Source organism: Aythya ferina, assembly GCF_964211825.1.
Source record: "Aythya ferina genome assembly, chromosome: 18".
NCBI classification, from domain to species: Eukaryota; Metazoa; Chordata; class Aves; order Anseriformes; family Anatidae; genus Aythya; species Aythya ferina.
Genome location: NC_140317.1, coordinates 5466235 through 5483200, shown reverse-complemented (window position 1 = coordinate 5483200; position 16966 = coordinate 5466235). Strand labels below are relative to the sequence as shown.

Here is a 16966-nt window from a genome sequence, read left to right as displayed (position 1 = left end):
ACTGAAGAGGATTTTGCTGTATTGCCTGCTCAGCTGCTTGTGAGGACAAAGAAAATAATTCCCCTTTTAGGATCCGATGGGGTAATGAGGAAGCCCTCTCTGCACTGATCTCACCTAACACCAAGAAGGGAAAGGCAATAGCCCAAACGGCTGCGATGTCACTGTCGGGCTCTTCCACGTACTTTCCGTGTTTTGTCTGTGGTGCTAAGCCCGTGGCTAACCTGCCTCTGAACCTGCCACCAGCACACGGAGATTACTCACCCTGGATACTGCACTTCAGCAAACGCAGAATTAGCCCTGGCTAAGTAATCTTGTTAGCGTGATTCAGTGTTAAATGGATCTCGATTAAATGGGCCTTTATATCGTCCCAGCTGGAGATGATAAGCCTCCACAAGGAAATGGCAGGAGACCGGAGGAAATTGCTTTACTCCAGGCTGGGACGTTTAACCCCATAAAATGCTTCCTGCTGCCCTCTGCCTCTGCTGCTGCTCCCTTGCCCGGGACCATTTGCTTTAGTCCTTGGTGGCCGTGGGGGACAGCAGGGACACAGGACGAGGGCTGAGGGATCTCCTCCTGCCACCCTTTTGTTGGGACAAGAATAGGGTGGCCCTGAGGGACTAGGTAGAGATGATCTCCTCAGTGCTTAATTTATGATCCTAATAACTCCTTCATCAGCACAGGTGTTTTTTTTTTTCCAAGCTCTCGCTCCAGATGCTGGTGCCGGGTGCCCGAGCATCCCGCAGGCAGTGCAACTGGTGCCACCCATAGTTTGTTAAGCACCAGACTCCAGGAGAGGGGAATCTTGAGGCTCATCTGAAGAGAAATAGATTGCTTAAATGTGCCGCTGGGACTTCTTGGGAATGGCTTGGGGTTTATCTGTGTGAGATAGAAATCAGCACGGCGCGTTGTGCATCACAACCTGACACCTCATTTCTCCTCGCTATTAGATTTGGCAGCACGTGCATGGTCTGGGTAAGAGGGAAATGGCATTGAAACCCCCAAAGGGATTCAAACGTGGGGGAGAATTGTGGGGCACTGCTGTGACAGGGACAGGAGAGCTGGGACGGCAGTACCGGGGTTCGTTCCTCCTGGTGGGAAGGGGCTTTGCCCTCCGAGGAGCCCTGGTTGTCTGAAACAAGGGTGGGCGAGATACTGTGTTGCAGGTGGAAGCAGGCAAGATTAGGGAGGAAAAAAATCAAATAAAGAGCCTCATCTATGGCCCATGCTAGTGGGCATTGTTAGTAAAGGTTTCCTGGGCCAGATGACAAGGTAGTCACCGAACTGCCCTGCATCTCTGCTCTCAGCCTGCCCGGTGTTACCCGACGGGTGCGCTCAGTCCCTGCCTGCTGTGACTCCACGAGGCAGATTCCCTGTGGGGGGAGACACGTGGGGAGTCTCTGCTCTGTGCAAGTCAGATGGTCTGACGTCTTTTTTTCCAGACCTTTGACAAAAATACGGTAAACATTCAATTATTTGAATTTTTCCATAAACTTTGCATTTGAGGTGGCTCTGCATGCCTGTGATATTTTCCAAACGTGGATCCCAGCACCGCCAAGGCAGCCGCTTGGAGAGTGGCTGCAGAAGGGCAAGAAATTACATAATCTATTAAAGATTTCCTTCATTATCCCTCTAATCAAGGCTTCTATCAGTCTCCTTTGATGCGCTGCTGGAAGAAAAAAAAAAAAAAAAAAAAAAGAAAAAAAAAAGATCTTCAAGTAAACTGATGCTGGAGATAATTAATTAACTTGCCATCCTCCTGCCTTACAGACAGAGACAGTGAAAGAAAGAAGTGTCCTTTGCAATTACTGATCTGCGCTTTTCCATCCTAGTGCTGACAGCTCGTAGGACATGGAGTGGAAAAGCATTTTACCAAACTTTCAGGCTTTGACCATCAATTCCGGCACTTGAGAATATTTTCTCCTGCTTGTATTTCTCACGCTGTTAGACAACGCTCCTGATGGTGAAAAATGGGTTTAATACTCGGACAGTTAAAGTTGCGCGTAGTCTCGCCTGGTAATGTTATTTTCCTTATGCTTTCCTTACAGCAAATACCCTCACCTCTGCTATTGTCAGATTATTGTACATGAAGTCCCTCTTTAGTAGGATAGAATAGAAAATCAAGAATGAGAACTGGGTCAGTAACACCGATGCTGCACACGGCTGTCGGCATTCACCAAAATTCTTCCTGGGGTTTGGCAGGAGGTGGGGGGGTGGCTTCCATCCCTCCCATCCCAGGAACCCAGCTTTTTCATGCAAACAGGCAGATGGCTTTCCAGACGTCTTTGCTGGACTCGAGATCGCAGTTATGGTTTCTCTCTGTAATGATGTGCAAGCAGGGTTTAAACTTGGCTGTCACCTCGGACCAAGGCTGGGGTAGCAGGAGGAGCTTTGCTGGCCACTTTACCCAGCTGAGACTTCTCCTTTTACAAAGGATGTCCTTTTTGCTTAGGATCTCCTGTGTTTCCAGCTCTGTGAGCCCTTGAAATAACATTTCAAATTCTAAACTAGTCTGTCCGTCTTTAAACTTCCCATTTTTGGTACTGCTTGAGCAGCCAGAGCCGAGCATGGACGGCTGGGCAGGCTGTCAGGGCTTGGCACACGGTGCTGCTCAACCCCACAGCACCCTCAGCAAAACCCCTTGGTGGTAAACCAAGGAAAAAGCACTTAATATAGGCAGTGCTTTTAGGAAGTTATCTGGGAAAATGAGAGGTTTCACTTGTTGGTAGCCAGCAGCATGTAAATGCGGGGTGGATTTATGGCAAAGGAAAACTTCATTCATTTGGTTCGGATCTAGCAATTTGTATGTAAATCAGTTGGTACTTGTATGTAAATCAGTATGGAGTTGTATGTAAATCAGACGGTTCTCGCAGGACATATTAAAGACCAAGGAAGCCAGGGATGGGATTGCTGCAGTAGCAGAAACTTCTACACTTCTCTTTCTGGAGGAAACGCCTCTATTGCTGCCATGAGGCAGCCCGGCAGCTCTCGCCTCCCCGTGCACACCCCTTCAGAAAAGGGGGATCAGGAGGCACCGACACACACCACACATTTGCTTATTTGTCTTTTTCTCTTCCACGTGCTGGTGCCCGTCCTCTCCTTGTGTGCTGCCGGGGTCGTGCCAACGTTGGCGCGCTCTGCAAACAGCCCTGCAAGGTCATGAAATGAATCAGCGCGGGAGCAAAGCCTTGAAGAAGATTTTTGAGTTGTTTGCTTAGCTGGACAGATGCCTTGCCTTCTAGTCATGTTTTTGGAGCAGCCGTGGTGGGTGCTGTTGCAGAAGGAGCTCGGTGGTTGTGGCCAGCACCCAGCACCCAGCTCTCAGCAGCTGAAGGCTGCGGTGGCTGCTCACAGGGACGTCCTCGTCACCTCCCGCTGCTGCTGGGCTGTGGCTCTCTGGAAACGGAGACCCAAGGGGACAGAGGCTTTCTGGTAGAAGTGGTCGCCTTTAGGAAACTGGGGACCAGTCCCTTCTTCCTGGCTTGCTGGGAATGTTCTCAGCTTTGAAGCATCTGCTGGCAACCTCTCACAGTTTCAGCTGGCCCCTTATAACAGCAGCTCTCTCGCAAACCCTAATTCCTTGCCCAGCCTGTAAGTACCGAAAAGCTCCTAATGCACGTCCTTTCTCACATGCTCCTTGTACACAGACCTCTCAAGAATAAATAAATAAATAAATCTGCTAATTAATTTTAAGCCTCTTTGTGGCAAAGCCTAAGCACCGGATTTACCAAGATACCAGGGGGTCCATCTGGTGCAAAAAGCTCGCCCTCTTGCCAAGGTATTTGTTTTACTGAGGCCTTTGGGCCCAGAAATTTCCCCCTGGCAGCAGCAGTGCCAGCTGTACTGACCCGGGAGGTTGCATAATGTGCTGATGGATGGTGAAAAACGGCTTCTTGACCAGAAGCCAGAGTGGTTTCTCTTGGGCTGCTCCCACACGTGCAGCCTGTGCACGATGGCTTCACGGCACCCATCGCATCGCGCCGAGTGATGGGATCAAACCTGGTGGCAGTGCTGGGTTTTAGGAGAGGGGGATGAGAAGCAGAGTGGGAGCCTGATGGGGCTTTGGGAGTTTTATTGTCCAGACTCCCAGACTCCTTAGGATATCCTTTTAAAAAAAAAAAAACAAAAAAAAAACAGATGCATACAGGCAGGCTCCTGATGTCTTTGCCCTTCCCTTGCCAAAGCGGGTTTGGCCGGGAAATGCAGAGGCTTGGTAACGAAACTCATGGTCTTACACTGCAGCAGGTTCAGACAGAGACCTGCGTGGTGGCAGAAGGCACGAGTGCCGGTCACTGCTCCTACAGCAAGGGCACTTTCCAAACTGAGACCAATTCTGAACAGCGCCTACAGCACACCACCACGGGGCTTCTGTGGCGGAGCAGTGGCACACACGTGCCCTTTGCAGCTCCCCTGCGCTGTTCTGTGCCTTTCATCATCCTGGCCACCCTTCCTTGCCATTTCTAATCCTGATGCATCTTTTTCAAGGAGCATATTACAGCTTCGTTAGTGCTAACTTGTTTCGGTTCACCAAAAGATTTGGGTTGACTCTGGGATTGGAGAGAGAAAGGGAGCAACAGCTCCAATGAGGAGAGTTATTTATTTTAACTTAATCTATCCTTCTGTGCTAATTAGCAGGACATTTGCTCATGGTGAGAAAAGAGTTTGCCAAGTAGAAAAATAAAATAAGCTAGGCAGGGAACGTTGTGCCAGTTTTGAAGTGTTGAATGCAACGGAGAGTAACAAAAGTAAACACAAAATGCATCTTTCCTCCCCCTGTAGGAACACCCCATCCTTCCCAAGTGAGCTGCCTGACAGTCTTTTTCTTGTCTTTTTTTTTTTTTGTCTTTCAGCAAAGAATAAACCACCAGACAGGCCCTTACCAGAAAACAGCTTTTGAGGGACTCAAGAGCAGGTAGGGATTCTGCTTCGGATGATAACCATGAGAAATGTTTGCTTGTAAATTTGGTGCCGTGCAACCATGTGGGACCCGACGGGAGGAGCGGGGCTGGGCTGGAGCCAGTCCCAAGCTGTCGGCAGACCCCAGCCCACCGCTGGCAGGAGGGCTCGTGCTGCGGGCATGTGTCTGTGGGGTCGTGCGAGGAGCCTGGTGGGTCGTGCCCAGTGTGGGATCGGTGCCCAGCCCCACACTGTGCTGCCCTCCTGGCCCAGCAGGGGCTGGTGAGGGGCTGTGTGTGACCTCAGGTGCTGCTCACAGCACCGCTGGGCCTGGAGAGCTGGAGATACCCATCGTCTTGTTCAGCTGCTGGTTTTGTCTTCTCTTCCCCCTTTTCTATGCTTGTAATGAAAATCTGGGGCAGGGTTATATATTCCATCCCACATTTGTGTGCGTAGAAAACACTGCTGCTGTGAGCAATGTAGGAATGTCTCTTTCTGTAGAGTAACCTTGAAGGGTTAAGCTCAAGCACCTGGATTAGGAGGACTCGGATGTTGTGCCATGTGTCGTGCAAATGGTTACTCCAAATGTTTGCAATCTTGGCAAGTCTTTCTTGCAGACAAGCTGAAGTAATTTTCCTTACATGCACAAAACAGTCTGCAGAAGCACTGAAATTGTTAAAAAAAGACCTGAGCATGCTGCTAAAATTCAAGTGATTGTGCTGTATTTTGTTTGAATTTTTAATTCATCTCCTGCTAGCTTCCCTTGGTTAGTGGTCAGGTCTGACTTCACCTCCAAGTTGAGTCTTGCGAGACACAGCTTGTGGCTGATTGCATCTCACGGGGGGGAAAGGGACTTGCTCTGGAATCTTGCTTTAATCTTCAGGGATAATTTAGGATAAATTAGGGCTGTGTGGGCCAGGCAGCTGGTGATGGCTTGCCCACAATGTGATCCCCACGCCAGATAGTGCTGAGAGTGGGGAAAGGGCCGAATGGCTCTGCTGGCAAACCCCAGCTGGGTGAGAGCAGCTCACGGGAGAAGGTAGGGCATGGGCATGGAAATGGGCTCAAAAGACTGAAGCCATCGGTGGCCTGGATTTCAGAGCTGGCTCAATGTTCCCTGTCTGAGCTTTTTTTCTTAGATACAGCTCTGAGAACTAAAATCAGTCAGATACTGGGCTTGCTTTAGGCAGATGCTAACTTGCTCTTCTATCCTCCAAGTCATCCAGAGGTGATGCAAACATGCTTCGGGCGATGCTGAGCTCATCAGCCAGCAGTTCAGCTTCAGCTTGGTGCCGACACGGGGACAGCAGGCGTGTGTCTGCCCGTGAAGCTCAGTGCAGGCAGCGCCGGGCACGGGGCCGGGGGCTCCGTGGAGCAAGCAGCGGCTGCGGATCCCCCATGGGGAGCACGGCGCAGAGCAGCAGCGTGCCCCTGTGCCCCAGCACCACGTGCCGGGCTCCTCGGGGACTTGAGTCAGGAATCTTCCTGGCCTGGGTTTTCCCATCCACGTTTCACCAAGGGCACATTTGAGTATTTAGCTCGCTGGAGCTTTCAGCACGGGCTGAAGTTTTGCTGCTGTCAGCGAGACGTGCATAAGGGTCTTCTCCCCGGAGAGCAGTTCCCGATGTGGTTGCGTTTGCGCTCACGTCACAGCCGTGCAGGTGTGGCAGTGGGAGCAGTGCTCATTGTAACTGAAAGGCAACGCGGGTTCCTTCTCCTTATTTTAACTCCGCAGGCTCTGCCCTCCTGCTGCCCGCTGGGTTACAGGGGCTGGCACCAGCGCTGCCAAAAACGGGCCAGAGCTGACACCCGGCAGAGCCGTGCAGAGATTTCCTAGGGGCTGGTGGCACAGGGGCAATCTGGAGCAAGTTTCAGAGCATGCAGCAAGGGGTTGTTACCGGGGCAGACCTGGCACCGGGTCACCTGAGGGCAGCCAGATTGCCTCGGCTGCCTTTAAAGGGTTTATCCCAGGAGGCAGCTGTCCTGCTCTTGAAATCCAGCCGGCAGCGGGTGGGATCTGTCCCTCCCCTGCTGCACCCCGGTGCTCCCAGCCCTGCAGCCTGCTGCAACGTTTGCATCGGCTCTTTGGGACGTGGCTGGGATGGGATGGGCCCCTCACGGTGCCCCTGGCTGGGATTCTTCAGCTGTACCCCCAAAGGGCAGCGCTGAGCTCTCGAGAGCTCTCCTGCGAAGGATTAGAATATGCTGAACTATGAAGACTTGTCTTAATTAATGCTTTAAATAAGGTTACAGCTGGAGCTGGGGAAATAATCAATAGTGAATCATCTAGTCGGCAAATTCAGCTCTTTTCGGTTGGTGAGTTATCTGTAAGCAGCCTGCAGTTTTCTGCGTTCATCCATTATTTAGAATTATTTCCAGAATAATTCCCTCGAATCGCTTTTGGCTTGCAAGCAGCCAGCTGGGGGTGGCTGATGCTCGCTGCTCAGGCTCCGTTTGTCACTCAGGAGGGATGAGCAGGTCCCGTGGCCTCACGCCGAGTCCCCGAGAGGAGCAGCCTGGCTCTGGCTGCCCTCCTTAATGAAAGCAAACAGCTTTGGCAAACGCTCCCTGCTCCCTGCCAGCAGCCTCGTTAGCCGGGTCCTTCACTCGGGGACTCACCAGGACAGCGGCTGCAGCGAGGTTTTGCTGCCTGGCTCTTCTGGGGGGTTCCTGACCTGCTCCCCTCGTGCTCTCTTGGTGGTGGCAGCAACAGGAGCCCCAAATCAAGTGCATTGCAGTGGCCATCTGGTGCCCCTTTTTCCCCTGCTTGGCTCTCGCAGCCGCAAACAAAGCTTGCCAGGGCTCTGTGGCCAAATGCCACCCGTCCGGAGCGGCTGTGACCCTGGAAGGGAGCCACCAGCAACCCCAGGGCTCGCGCCGTGTCCCAGGCTTGCAGCGCTCCTCTCCCCATTCCCATCCCCGTGCCGTTGCAGCTCCAAGGAGGTGCTGGCAGTTGGGCTGATTAAAAGGATTTCTGCCTGCTAAGAACTGGAGCGAAACTCATTTCAGGTGGCGGCCCAGCAGCTGCCGGATGGTACACAGTTTCATTTACTGCTGACACGAACGGGATTGTTTTAAGCAGAGGACACAAATAGGCTGTGACATAAATCAAAGAGAACACCAGCTGCAGGTCAGCCGCGCTCCGGGGACGGGCTGCTAAGGACAAGCCTGCTGCTGCTCCGGGCTGGGCACGTCGGCATCGCCCCTGCTGCAGGTGGTGATGTGGGGAGTGTGGGGAGGTAACGGGGTTTGGTGTAGTCTGGAGGCAGGCGGGGATTGCTCCGGCTGTCTGTTCTCTGGAAGAAAGGCAGAGGAAGGAGGAAAGGAGCGCTGCCCCAAAATGAGCAAATCCTGCCCTCGGCGGCGGGATGAGCCCAGCACAAAAAGCCACCGGGCACCAAGTGGTGCTGTCTGCTCTCCAGCAGAGCACCCCTGCAGCCCGCAGCGGGGTCCCAGGGCTGCAAACCCACCCTGCTGGGGGCAGCGAGCGCTCCCGGCACGCTGCTTGCATCCCTCCCCAGCCCAGGCACAATCAAAGCCTTCCCGGTGGCCTGTGCCTCCCTGCCCAACGTCCCCTTGGCAGCTGAGCCTCCCTGCCCCAGCGCTGCAGGAGCAGGGAGAGAGGGCTCTCTCAGAGGGCTCTCTCAGAGGGCTCTCTCAGAGGGCTCTCTCAGAGGGCTCTCTCAGAGGGCTCTCTCAGAGGGCTCGCTCTCTCTTTTTTTTTTTTTTTCCTTAAGTCAAAATCAATGATGATGACAGAGTTATAAGGTGAGCGATGGGAAAGGAGAAGAAAGCACCCGGTGTCAAATTTGATGCAGGAGGCAGTTAGAGGAACCTATTACTAGTTCTGTTGCCTTAGGGTATGTTGGTGGGTACATAGGAGAGTGTAATGTCAGCGAAACGGGAGAGCAGCCTCTTTCCCCTTGAACCCTTATCATTAATGTGGAAGGCATACATTGTCAGCTATTAGTCTGGAGGGGAGGGAGAAGCGCACGCGAGATGTCTTAGTTTGGAAATGGAGTCTGACTCGCCGCCGTCTGGCGCCTGAAAAATTAGGGTGGCTGTAACGGGTGGTGGCGGCGTGGGGAGGGGAGTGCGGCCTCTGGGGGGGACGGGGCAGCGAGGGTCTTGCCGCCAGCCCCACACAGCTCCTGGTGGGTGAAGGCTGCGGAGAGCAGGGCGGCTGCGGTGCTGGTCCTTGCCTTGATCCTGCCACTGCTGCACCCCTGCCCTGCGGGGGAAGGCACCTTGGGGAGCTCCATGGGGTCAGCCAGGGGGGTCCCCGGATCCTGAGGCACTGCCTCATGGTGTAGAGTTTGGCAGCGAGCCCCAGGACAGCCTCAGTCCATCCACGCTGCACCTCAGCAGCAGTTTGTGTCCAAAGGCACCAAACACCTTGTGCAACCTCAAACCAAAAACCCCAAACGAGCGCTTGTCGAGGGAAATCGTGGCGGCTCCTGACGATGCCGGCAGCGCGTCGCCCTCCCGCACCTCGGCTGCCTGTCTCTGACTTACCCACTTGATACAGTTTCCCTCATTTAGGAAATGTAAATAATTCCTCGGGCTCTGCTAATCCCCAGATTACACGAGTAATTCCTGTTTGCATTAATGGGAGGATCTCTCAAATTCTCTGCATGTGAATGAGCAGCACTCGAGCACCGAGCCCGAGCGAGTCCCCTCCTCCAGCAGCGATGGTGCTCGGATGACCTGAAATAAACACAAAATTAGCTTTTTTTGCCTTAGGACTTTATTTTTTTTTTTTTTTTATTTTGGAGTCCCATGGGTGCTGCTGCAGCGCAGGGAGATGGAAAACGTGGTCCTGCTCCTTGAGACAGAGAGAACTGGGGTCTGTGCAAGTGAGGTGAACCCATCCCTGTTGGCTCACCAAAATCCCAGATTTTGGGTTCTTGTGGTGCCCGTTTTTGGGGTACTGCATTACCCCAGGTCTCACTGCCAGCCTGTTTGGATGGGATAAGCCAGGTGTAAGGGTGGCTGGGGCTCCCCTGAACCCATCTGCAGCTCTCCTGGTGCCCAGACCCCAAAAGCAGAGGAACCCCTCACTGCCACAGCGCCGGGGTCTCGCAGCAGCCTCAGCTCGCTGCCTCGCGCCTCCTCGCTGCTGCTCTTGACCACAGCTCCTGCCGCTGTTCACAGGGGGAAATAACGCATTAATCCAATTAATGAAGATAAATTGGAGCAGCGGCTCTGGAAAAATACCATCAGTCAACAGCGAGCTGCTCCCTGGGGCCAGGGGACAGCGCTGTCCTCCTGTGCTACTCCCCTGGCCTCGCTGCGGCCCCGCAGGGATGCTGGCAGGGGAAAGTCACCCAGAGATCGGCACTGCCCCATCCCACGGCTGGGATGCTGGCGTGCTGGGAGGTGTGCGTGCTTAAGATTAAAAAAAAATAAGGAAAAATCCCCAAATATCCCCCCAGATTGCCACGCATCAGTCAGTGCTCCTCTCTGGTCCCTTCAGCTCAGCGCCGAGTCAGGTCGGTACAAATGTGTTGAGGATGCTGCCAGCCCTCCAGCCTCGGGGGCTGTCACTCAGCTCCTTCATTAGGAGGAAAAAAGAGCTCGGGAGCCGCCGCTTCCCACAGTGATTTCATTTCAAAGCGCTCGCAAATCAGGGTGGAGAGGGGACGAGGTTCGCCTTTGCGTTGGGGCTGCCAAATGGAAACGTTCCTCATTCTGGGAGCGATTTGGTAGTTTCACGGAGTGGAAACCCAGGTGGGCCTGCGGAGATCTAGGGATGGTTTGGGAGAGAGCGAGATGGAAAAGCCAGAAAACCCAGTGTGCTGCAAAGCTGTGAAATCTGCGTGCCACCGTCATCCACTGCAAAGGAAAAAAGGGAAAAGAAAAAAAAAAAAAAGAAAAAGAAACAGGCTGTTAGCTGGGCAGCAAGATTGGTTTTCTTGTCTTATTCCAAAAACACTGGGCTGATATTTATTTCATTAGTGTAGAGCTTTCTGTAGCTGGTAAATGAATTCCGAGAAGTGAGAGGAACCCCAGGATCAGGGACTTTGCTTCATTTGGGTTTGTGTGCAGCTAATATTCTGGTTAAATAAATACATTTTACTAATTGGATTACTCAGACAGACCAATATACCGCTGGATTTCCAACATGATGCTAATAAATTGTGTGAAGAACTTAATCATGTTAGCTTCCAAAAAGCTTGTAAGAGATGAAATTAAAAAATAAGTAGAAGTTGACATCTATTGCATTTCACAGTGTCTCCATTCCCCTCATCCTTCTTAGGGTTCTCCTTGCCGTAGCGTGGCTGATGTGGATTTCTGGTAATCTGCTGGTGCTTAGGGAGGACACGGTGTCAGGGCAGCCCCGTGGGGCGGCGGCACCCAGCTCCTCTTCACCTCCTCTGACGCTGATTCGTATCGGGGCAGAGGGCAGAGACCTTAACTTGGTTTTTCGGAGGCAAAGATGCTCCCGAAATTGAGGAAGGGGGACGCTGGGGCTGCGTATCCACGGCCCTGGGCTGGGTGCTCCATGCAGGGCACGGTGCGGGTGGCCCCGCTCGGCACCGGGGTGTCCCAGGGCAGCATGGGGCAGGGCAGGTACCCAAAGGCTGGAGCAGGAGGCGCTGCCACCAGCACTCAGCGTCACCCAACCACCGCTGCCACTAAATCCACCTGTGTGTCTCCACCAGGAAGAGGGAACGGAACAAATCCTTCTCTTCCCCTTTTTTTTCTTCTCTATTCTTTGATAGAAATAGACAGTGAGAGAGGGAACGGCTCTCCCTCTCCAGGAATCGGTGACAAATGGCCTGTTAAAAACAGGTAAGTTGGAGCCCCATCAATAGAGCAGCACCACGGGTTAGAGGGAGAGCTGGAGATGTATTATTTAAGCCCCAGCCAGCTGTCAATAGGCTCTGCTCTTTAGTGAGAAATAAATGCCAGGCAAAGGGAGTTTTGTGGCTTGAGCCCAGCAGCCGGGGAAGCTGCTGATGGCTGAAGTCTGGCGAGGGCGGCACCCCCAGGGCAGCACCCACCGCGTTCCCCCGGGGCAGGGATGCTTGGTGCCAGCTCGAGTCCTTCCCCAGCGCTCCCCAAAGCGTTTCCTCTGTTGCGCTCAGGCCTGGCACCGCGCTGTGAGGTGTGCACTGCCCCCTTCCTGCGTTTCCAACCCCTCCATACGATGGGAATAGTTTTCTGTGCCTTCCCAAAGACCCAAGTGGTTCTGTGGCACTGGGAGCTAAGGGGTTAAAGTGCCCTTCCCTTGCTGCCGGTTTGAGCCCCCCTAAATTTCGTGGCTGCATTTGCTGCATCAAACGGTGATAATTGGTGTATCAAAGGGGCGTGGGGGGGATTAATGTGCCTCTCTGAAGTGCTGTGAGATCTTCAGATGAAACGTTTGGCTGCCGTGATTGGCGCTGAAGAGAAGGGATTGATTGCCACTGCTGGAATTGGGGTGGTTCCCCAATATAGGGCCGAGACGTGTCCTGGCAGGCACATCGTCCCCACAGGTCCTGCCCCGTGCGAGCACCGGCAGCCTGAGCACAGCTCGTGGGGCTCAGAGCACAGCAGCACCTCCTGCTCCTGGCTGTGTCTGGGCGCGCCAACCCCAAACCCCCCAAGCACACGACGTGCCTGGGAGCCCCTTGGAAATCCTAAAAGCAGCGTCCAGCACCCGCAGCAGGTCTGCAGAGCAGCGCCGAGCCCGCAGCACCTCTGCGCTCCCCCTTCCTCTTGCTGTTAGCTCTGTTCCTGATCAAAGTTCCCCTCGGTTTTTCATTCCCCCTTTAAAAGGAGCATTGTCTGCGTGAGGCCTCGCCCTGCATTTATTTATATTTTCGCTCACAGCAGGACTTAAAAACAACAAACCAGCCCCTGAAATGGCAGCAGCTTCCCCATAACCCGAGCCTCATTGAAATACTAATAACTAGGTTTTGATGCAGCTTTGTGGGTATTAATGCAAATGTTTTTCTGACTCTCCAGGTTTAATAGCAACAGCTTATACAACTCTAATTAGCATAACAAAATTCAGTGATGAGGAGTAAAACGCTTGTCTTGTTTGATGTTTCCTGGTAATTAGCAAGAATAATGATGTGTGCAGCGCTCCCGGGGCCCGGCTCGCAGGAGATGGCAGAGAGCAGCCTCAGCAGCCAGCCCGGGGCCTGGGGGCCGTGGCTGGTGGGAACACGCGTGTCCCCGTGCCCCCACACCCAGGTGAGCTCACGGGGTCGTGTGTGTGAGCAGACACCCACACGGGGCTGCAGCCCAACATCTCCAGGAGGTTCCCGTGTCGGTCGCTGTGGCTGGGTGTGCGCACGGCGCGTGGGTGCTCTCTGCGAGCCCTCAACGCCCGCGCTGCCCTTTGGGGACGGCTGGCCAGCGGGCGTGCACAGCCAGGGCAGGGCTCCGGGTGTGGAGATGAGATCCGTGGGGCTGAATCGTCCTTTGTGCGTGCAGCCGGGGAGGTTTCCTTCTCCTGCAGCAAATCCTGGAGGTGCGGAGCAGGGGAGGGGGTTCCTGCCCCACGGCACCCGTCAGTGCCAGCACTCGCACGGTGAGGAGGTGAAGCTGCGCTCAGCCCGGCAGCAGCACGTGGCACGCAGCCCAAAATAAACCTTTTCTCTCTGCATTTGGGGAGAAGTTTGACCCCAGGCTTTGTAAAACACAGCAACGTGACCTGTGTGCTCTGCTTGCGGCCAGAAGTAAAAGGTCAGGAGAGAAGAGGCTGTGGCAGTGCCGTCTGCCAGGCTGCACAACCCTGCCTGCTCACCCCCGGTTGGAGGCACGAGGCTTTGTATTGCCTTCAAGGCTTCTTCGTGGCTACAAACCCTTTTTCTGAGGTCCATGGGGAGCAGCAGCTTTGCCCCGCCAAGCCTTCGTCCCCCGTCTCAATTTGCACAATTGGTGAAGGGTTGCAAGGCTCCGAGGTGCAGCCCCTGCAGGACCCGCAGCGCTCCAACACCCACCACGGGGCGCTGGAGGTGCCGGCCGTGCCGTGCTCCTCTCTGGGGGATGCTGTGGTGCTCCTGCTGCTCACCCCTGCCACGAAACGTGTCCTGAGTTACGGCCTTCCCGTCAGCCCGGGATCTTTGTCTCCTGCCGGCTCCTGCGCTGCCGATCCCCCAGCGCCATCCTCGCCCTACAAAAGCTGCATTGTGTCAGCGGCCGCACGGCAAAGCGTGCGGGGCAGTAAATCCCGAGCTGGTAAAAAGAAACCCTCCTTTCATGTGGCGGGCAGCCGGCATCACGAAGGGCAGCGCTGAAGGCGCTTACTGAGATAAATGCTCCGGCTGAGTTTTTAAAAGGACTGAATAACGCTGGCCGTTTGTGGGTATGTAAGGTGACAGAATTAGGAGAGAAGTTAAACTACCTGCTGCTGAGCAGCAGATGAATTTCTGGGGCAATCTGGAAGCAATCTCGGGCCGTGCACGCGGCTTCCCAGGCAGGGACTTGGCCGGCACAGTGGAGGAGAGCTGCGGGTGTCTGAAGGGCTGGAGCTTGGCTGCAGCAGCAGACATGTCGGTAGCCGGATCCAATCCAGCAAATCCTTTGTTTCCTTGCTAAGAAAGCTAATTTTGCAAAGCAAAAGACTGAATGATGTATAATCTGTGAGCGCCTCTAGTCTGTGGCACTCCTGGGAGAGAGAAATTGTCATCTGCGGAACAGGACAGATGCAGCCAGGGCTGCTCAGCTGCGCTGCCTCCTTCCCTCCGCCCTCGCAGCACTGCTGAAATGGCTCCTGCCACGAGACACCCCGAGACAAGATGCATTCATTCATATTAATAGCGTTGGAGTATTTGCATGGGTAAGGTGGCTCAGAGCGAGGCGGCCACGATGAGAATGATTTGGTCCAGCCAGGCTTTGCAAACGGCCGTGGGGAAAGGCTTTGTGCCCTGCTCCCATCGGAGAGCACGAGCTGACCTGACAAGCTGCGAGTGCCAGCCTGCAAATCTCCCCTCCGCAGCCCTGTGGCTTCCCGGGGCTCTTCACACCAAAAGCACCAAAGCTGGGCCAGGTGGGGGCTGGCGGGGAGACCTGAGGTCACAGTGCTTTCTCCAGTGATGCAAAAATCCCAGGGGGGCAACCCGGGGTGCTGGGAGAGTGAGGCTCCCTGCTCAGGAAGGTGGTGGCAAGGCACTGAGCTCCTGGAGGGGAAATTCCTCCCGAGTGAGATCTCGCCACCCTGAGAGGGCTGTGGGGAGCAGTGGGGGCAGAGCCCCTGCCCGCAGAGCCGCTGCAAGCCCTGCTCCAGGGCACAACAGCATCCCTGCGCCTTTCAGAGCCAGGCTGGGGTGTTAGCAAGGACTCGGCAGCAGGCAGAGGAGGTGAGCAGCATCGTCACACGGCGATTTGGTGGGTTTTCATGGTTGTGCCCTGCTCTAGGATAATGACATCCTTGGTGCTGCCCCCATCCTTGGACCTCTGCTGGAGGAGAGGCACGGCCGCGGTGCTCCAAGTCCAGCCGGCCCCAACGCCACGAGCCCTGCACCAGATCTCGCTGCACAAACAGTTGTTTCACGCGTCTTTTTTTTGTTGGCTGTAGAAATAATTACATTTTGGTACGAGGCCTTGAAGATCTTGTGCTTGGCTTGGCTGTGGGGAGTGTAACGGAATTGTTGCCGGGCCTTAAGTTAACCCAGAGAGCTCAGCACCGACAGGAGGAGGATCCAAGAGGCAGGTGGGCAGAACAAGGCATGGCCGAGCACTGAATGCTTGTGCAAACAGGGATAGATGGGGGACTGCATTTTAAACAACTGCCCTTGTCACCATGTGTCAGCCAGCTTACTGAGTGCCACTTTCTTTGGGGTTTCCAGGAGGCCATGTAACCCACTGAGAAATGTAGTGTGGAGCTTGTTGCTCCTCCGGATTTCAGCCAAGCTGCGAGCAGGGCTGCAGTCTGGCTCCCAGTATCAGTGGTGATGGGTTTCAGCAAGCCTGGAGGATCCTTGCGGGTCCCCTCCAGCTCAGCATGTTCTGTGATTCTGTGACTGTGCAAGCTGTGGGTGGGTTTTTACCTGAATCAACTGACTTGGTCCCCAGAGCATCCTTTTCCATGGCCAAGGCAGGCCCTTTGGAAGGGATTTGTGTGTTTTAAATTCAGCCGTCAGAAAAGCGAATGTCTTAGAGGCTCATCCAAGCTTTTCTCTGCAGACCATCTCCAAGATGGTCATCCTGGACCTGGGTGGTGTCTGCAGGTCAGCCAGCTGCCGGCTTCCCACCGCTAAGGACCAGGTAGCAGAGACGAGCCCCTCGTGTGTCCGACCCCACTGCTGGGACCTACCCGTGGCCAAGGGGGGCAAAATGAGCCTTTAGGGGGATTTGCAGGTACCTGGGTGTGCAGCAAGGAGCTGGCCGTGAGGTGCCAGCCCGTGATGAGGCAGAGGGAGGAGAGCTGCTGGGGGACGTTTGCTCTCTGGTCGGGAAGGTTTGGGGGTCCCCCAGAGCCGGCGTGTGCAGGGACGTGAGCGATATAAATGTCAAAGCGGCCTTCGCGCCTTCCGAGGAGCGCCGCTTGCAGCTGGAGATGGATCACCAATCTTCCAGGGAATGGTGCTCTACAAGGTTAAGCATGTTTGCAGAAGAAATATGGATAATGCTCTTATCATGTATGACCTTTACTATGCGTGTAACATTGTCAGTGACAAAAATGCCGTTTTTTAAATGGTTTTCACACCATGGTATCCAGCCATTAATCATGATGTATGTGAGTGACTCTGTATTGTTTCTCTGAAATTGCAGCATTAGATTACTTTCCATCCCGGCTGCTCACATGAATTGTACCCCGTGTTACCACGAGCAAGGCTCCTGTTTTCCATGCCTAATGTGGTCCTGGCCCCACGTTTACCCAGAGGACTGGAGGGAAACTTCCACGGCGCGGGGACTGCCGCTCTCCTCTCCTTCCCCAGCAGACAATTTGTGCGTACGTGCGTGTAAATGGTGCACTTACTTTGAGACGTCTCTCTAATCCAGGGGTTGATAAATGACTCTTTCAGACGCCTCTGCTGATGTTGCATTTTTAATGTAGACAAACTGTAGCTCTGGCTCCAGTCCCCGCAGCCCCACTCCTGCCATCCCCACTCCTCGTGGCTTCATTTCATCTCGC

At 54.2% G+C, this 16966-nt stretch overlaps 1 protein-coding gene across 2 annotated transcripts in view; it reads left to right on the top strand.

Annotated features, from left to right (window-relative positions):
- TNRC6C (trinucleotide repeat containing adaptor 6C) overlaps positions 1 to 16966 on the top strand; it is a 283773-nt gene that overhangs the window by 96931 nt on the left and 169876 nt on the right. For both annotated transcript variants that reach the window (XM_084492530.1, XM_084492529.1), the window contains one exon: positions 4848 to 4909. In XM_084492530.1, coding sequence (XP_084348656.1) covers positions 4848 to 4909 — 62 coding nt within the window. The remainder of the gene's footprint in view (positions 1 to 4847; positions 4910 to 16966) is intronic.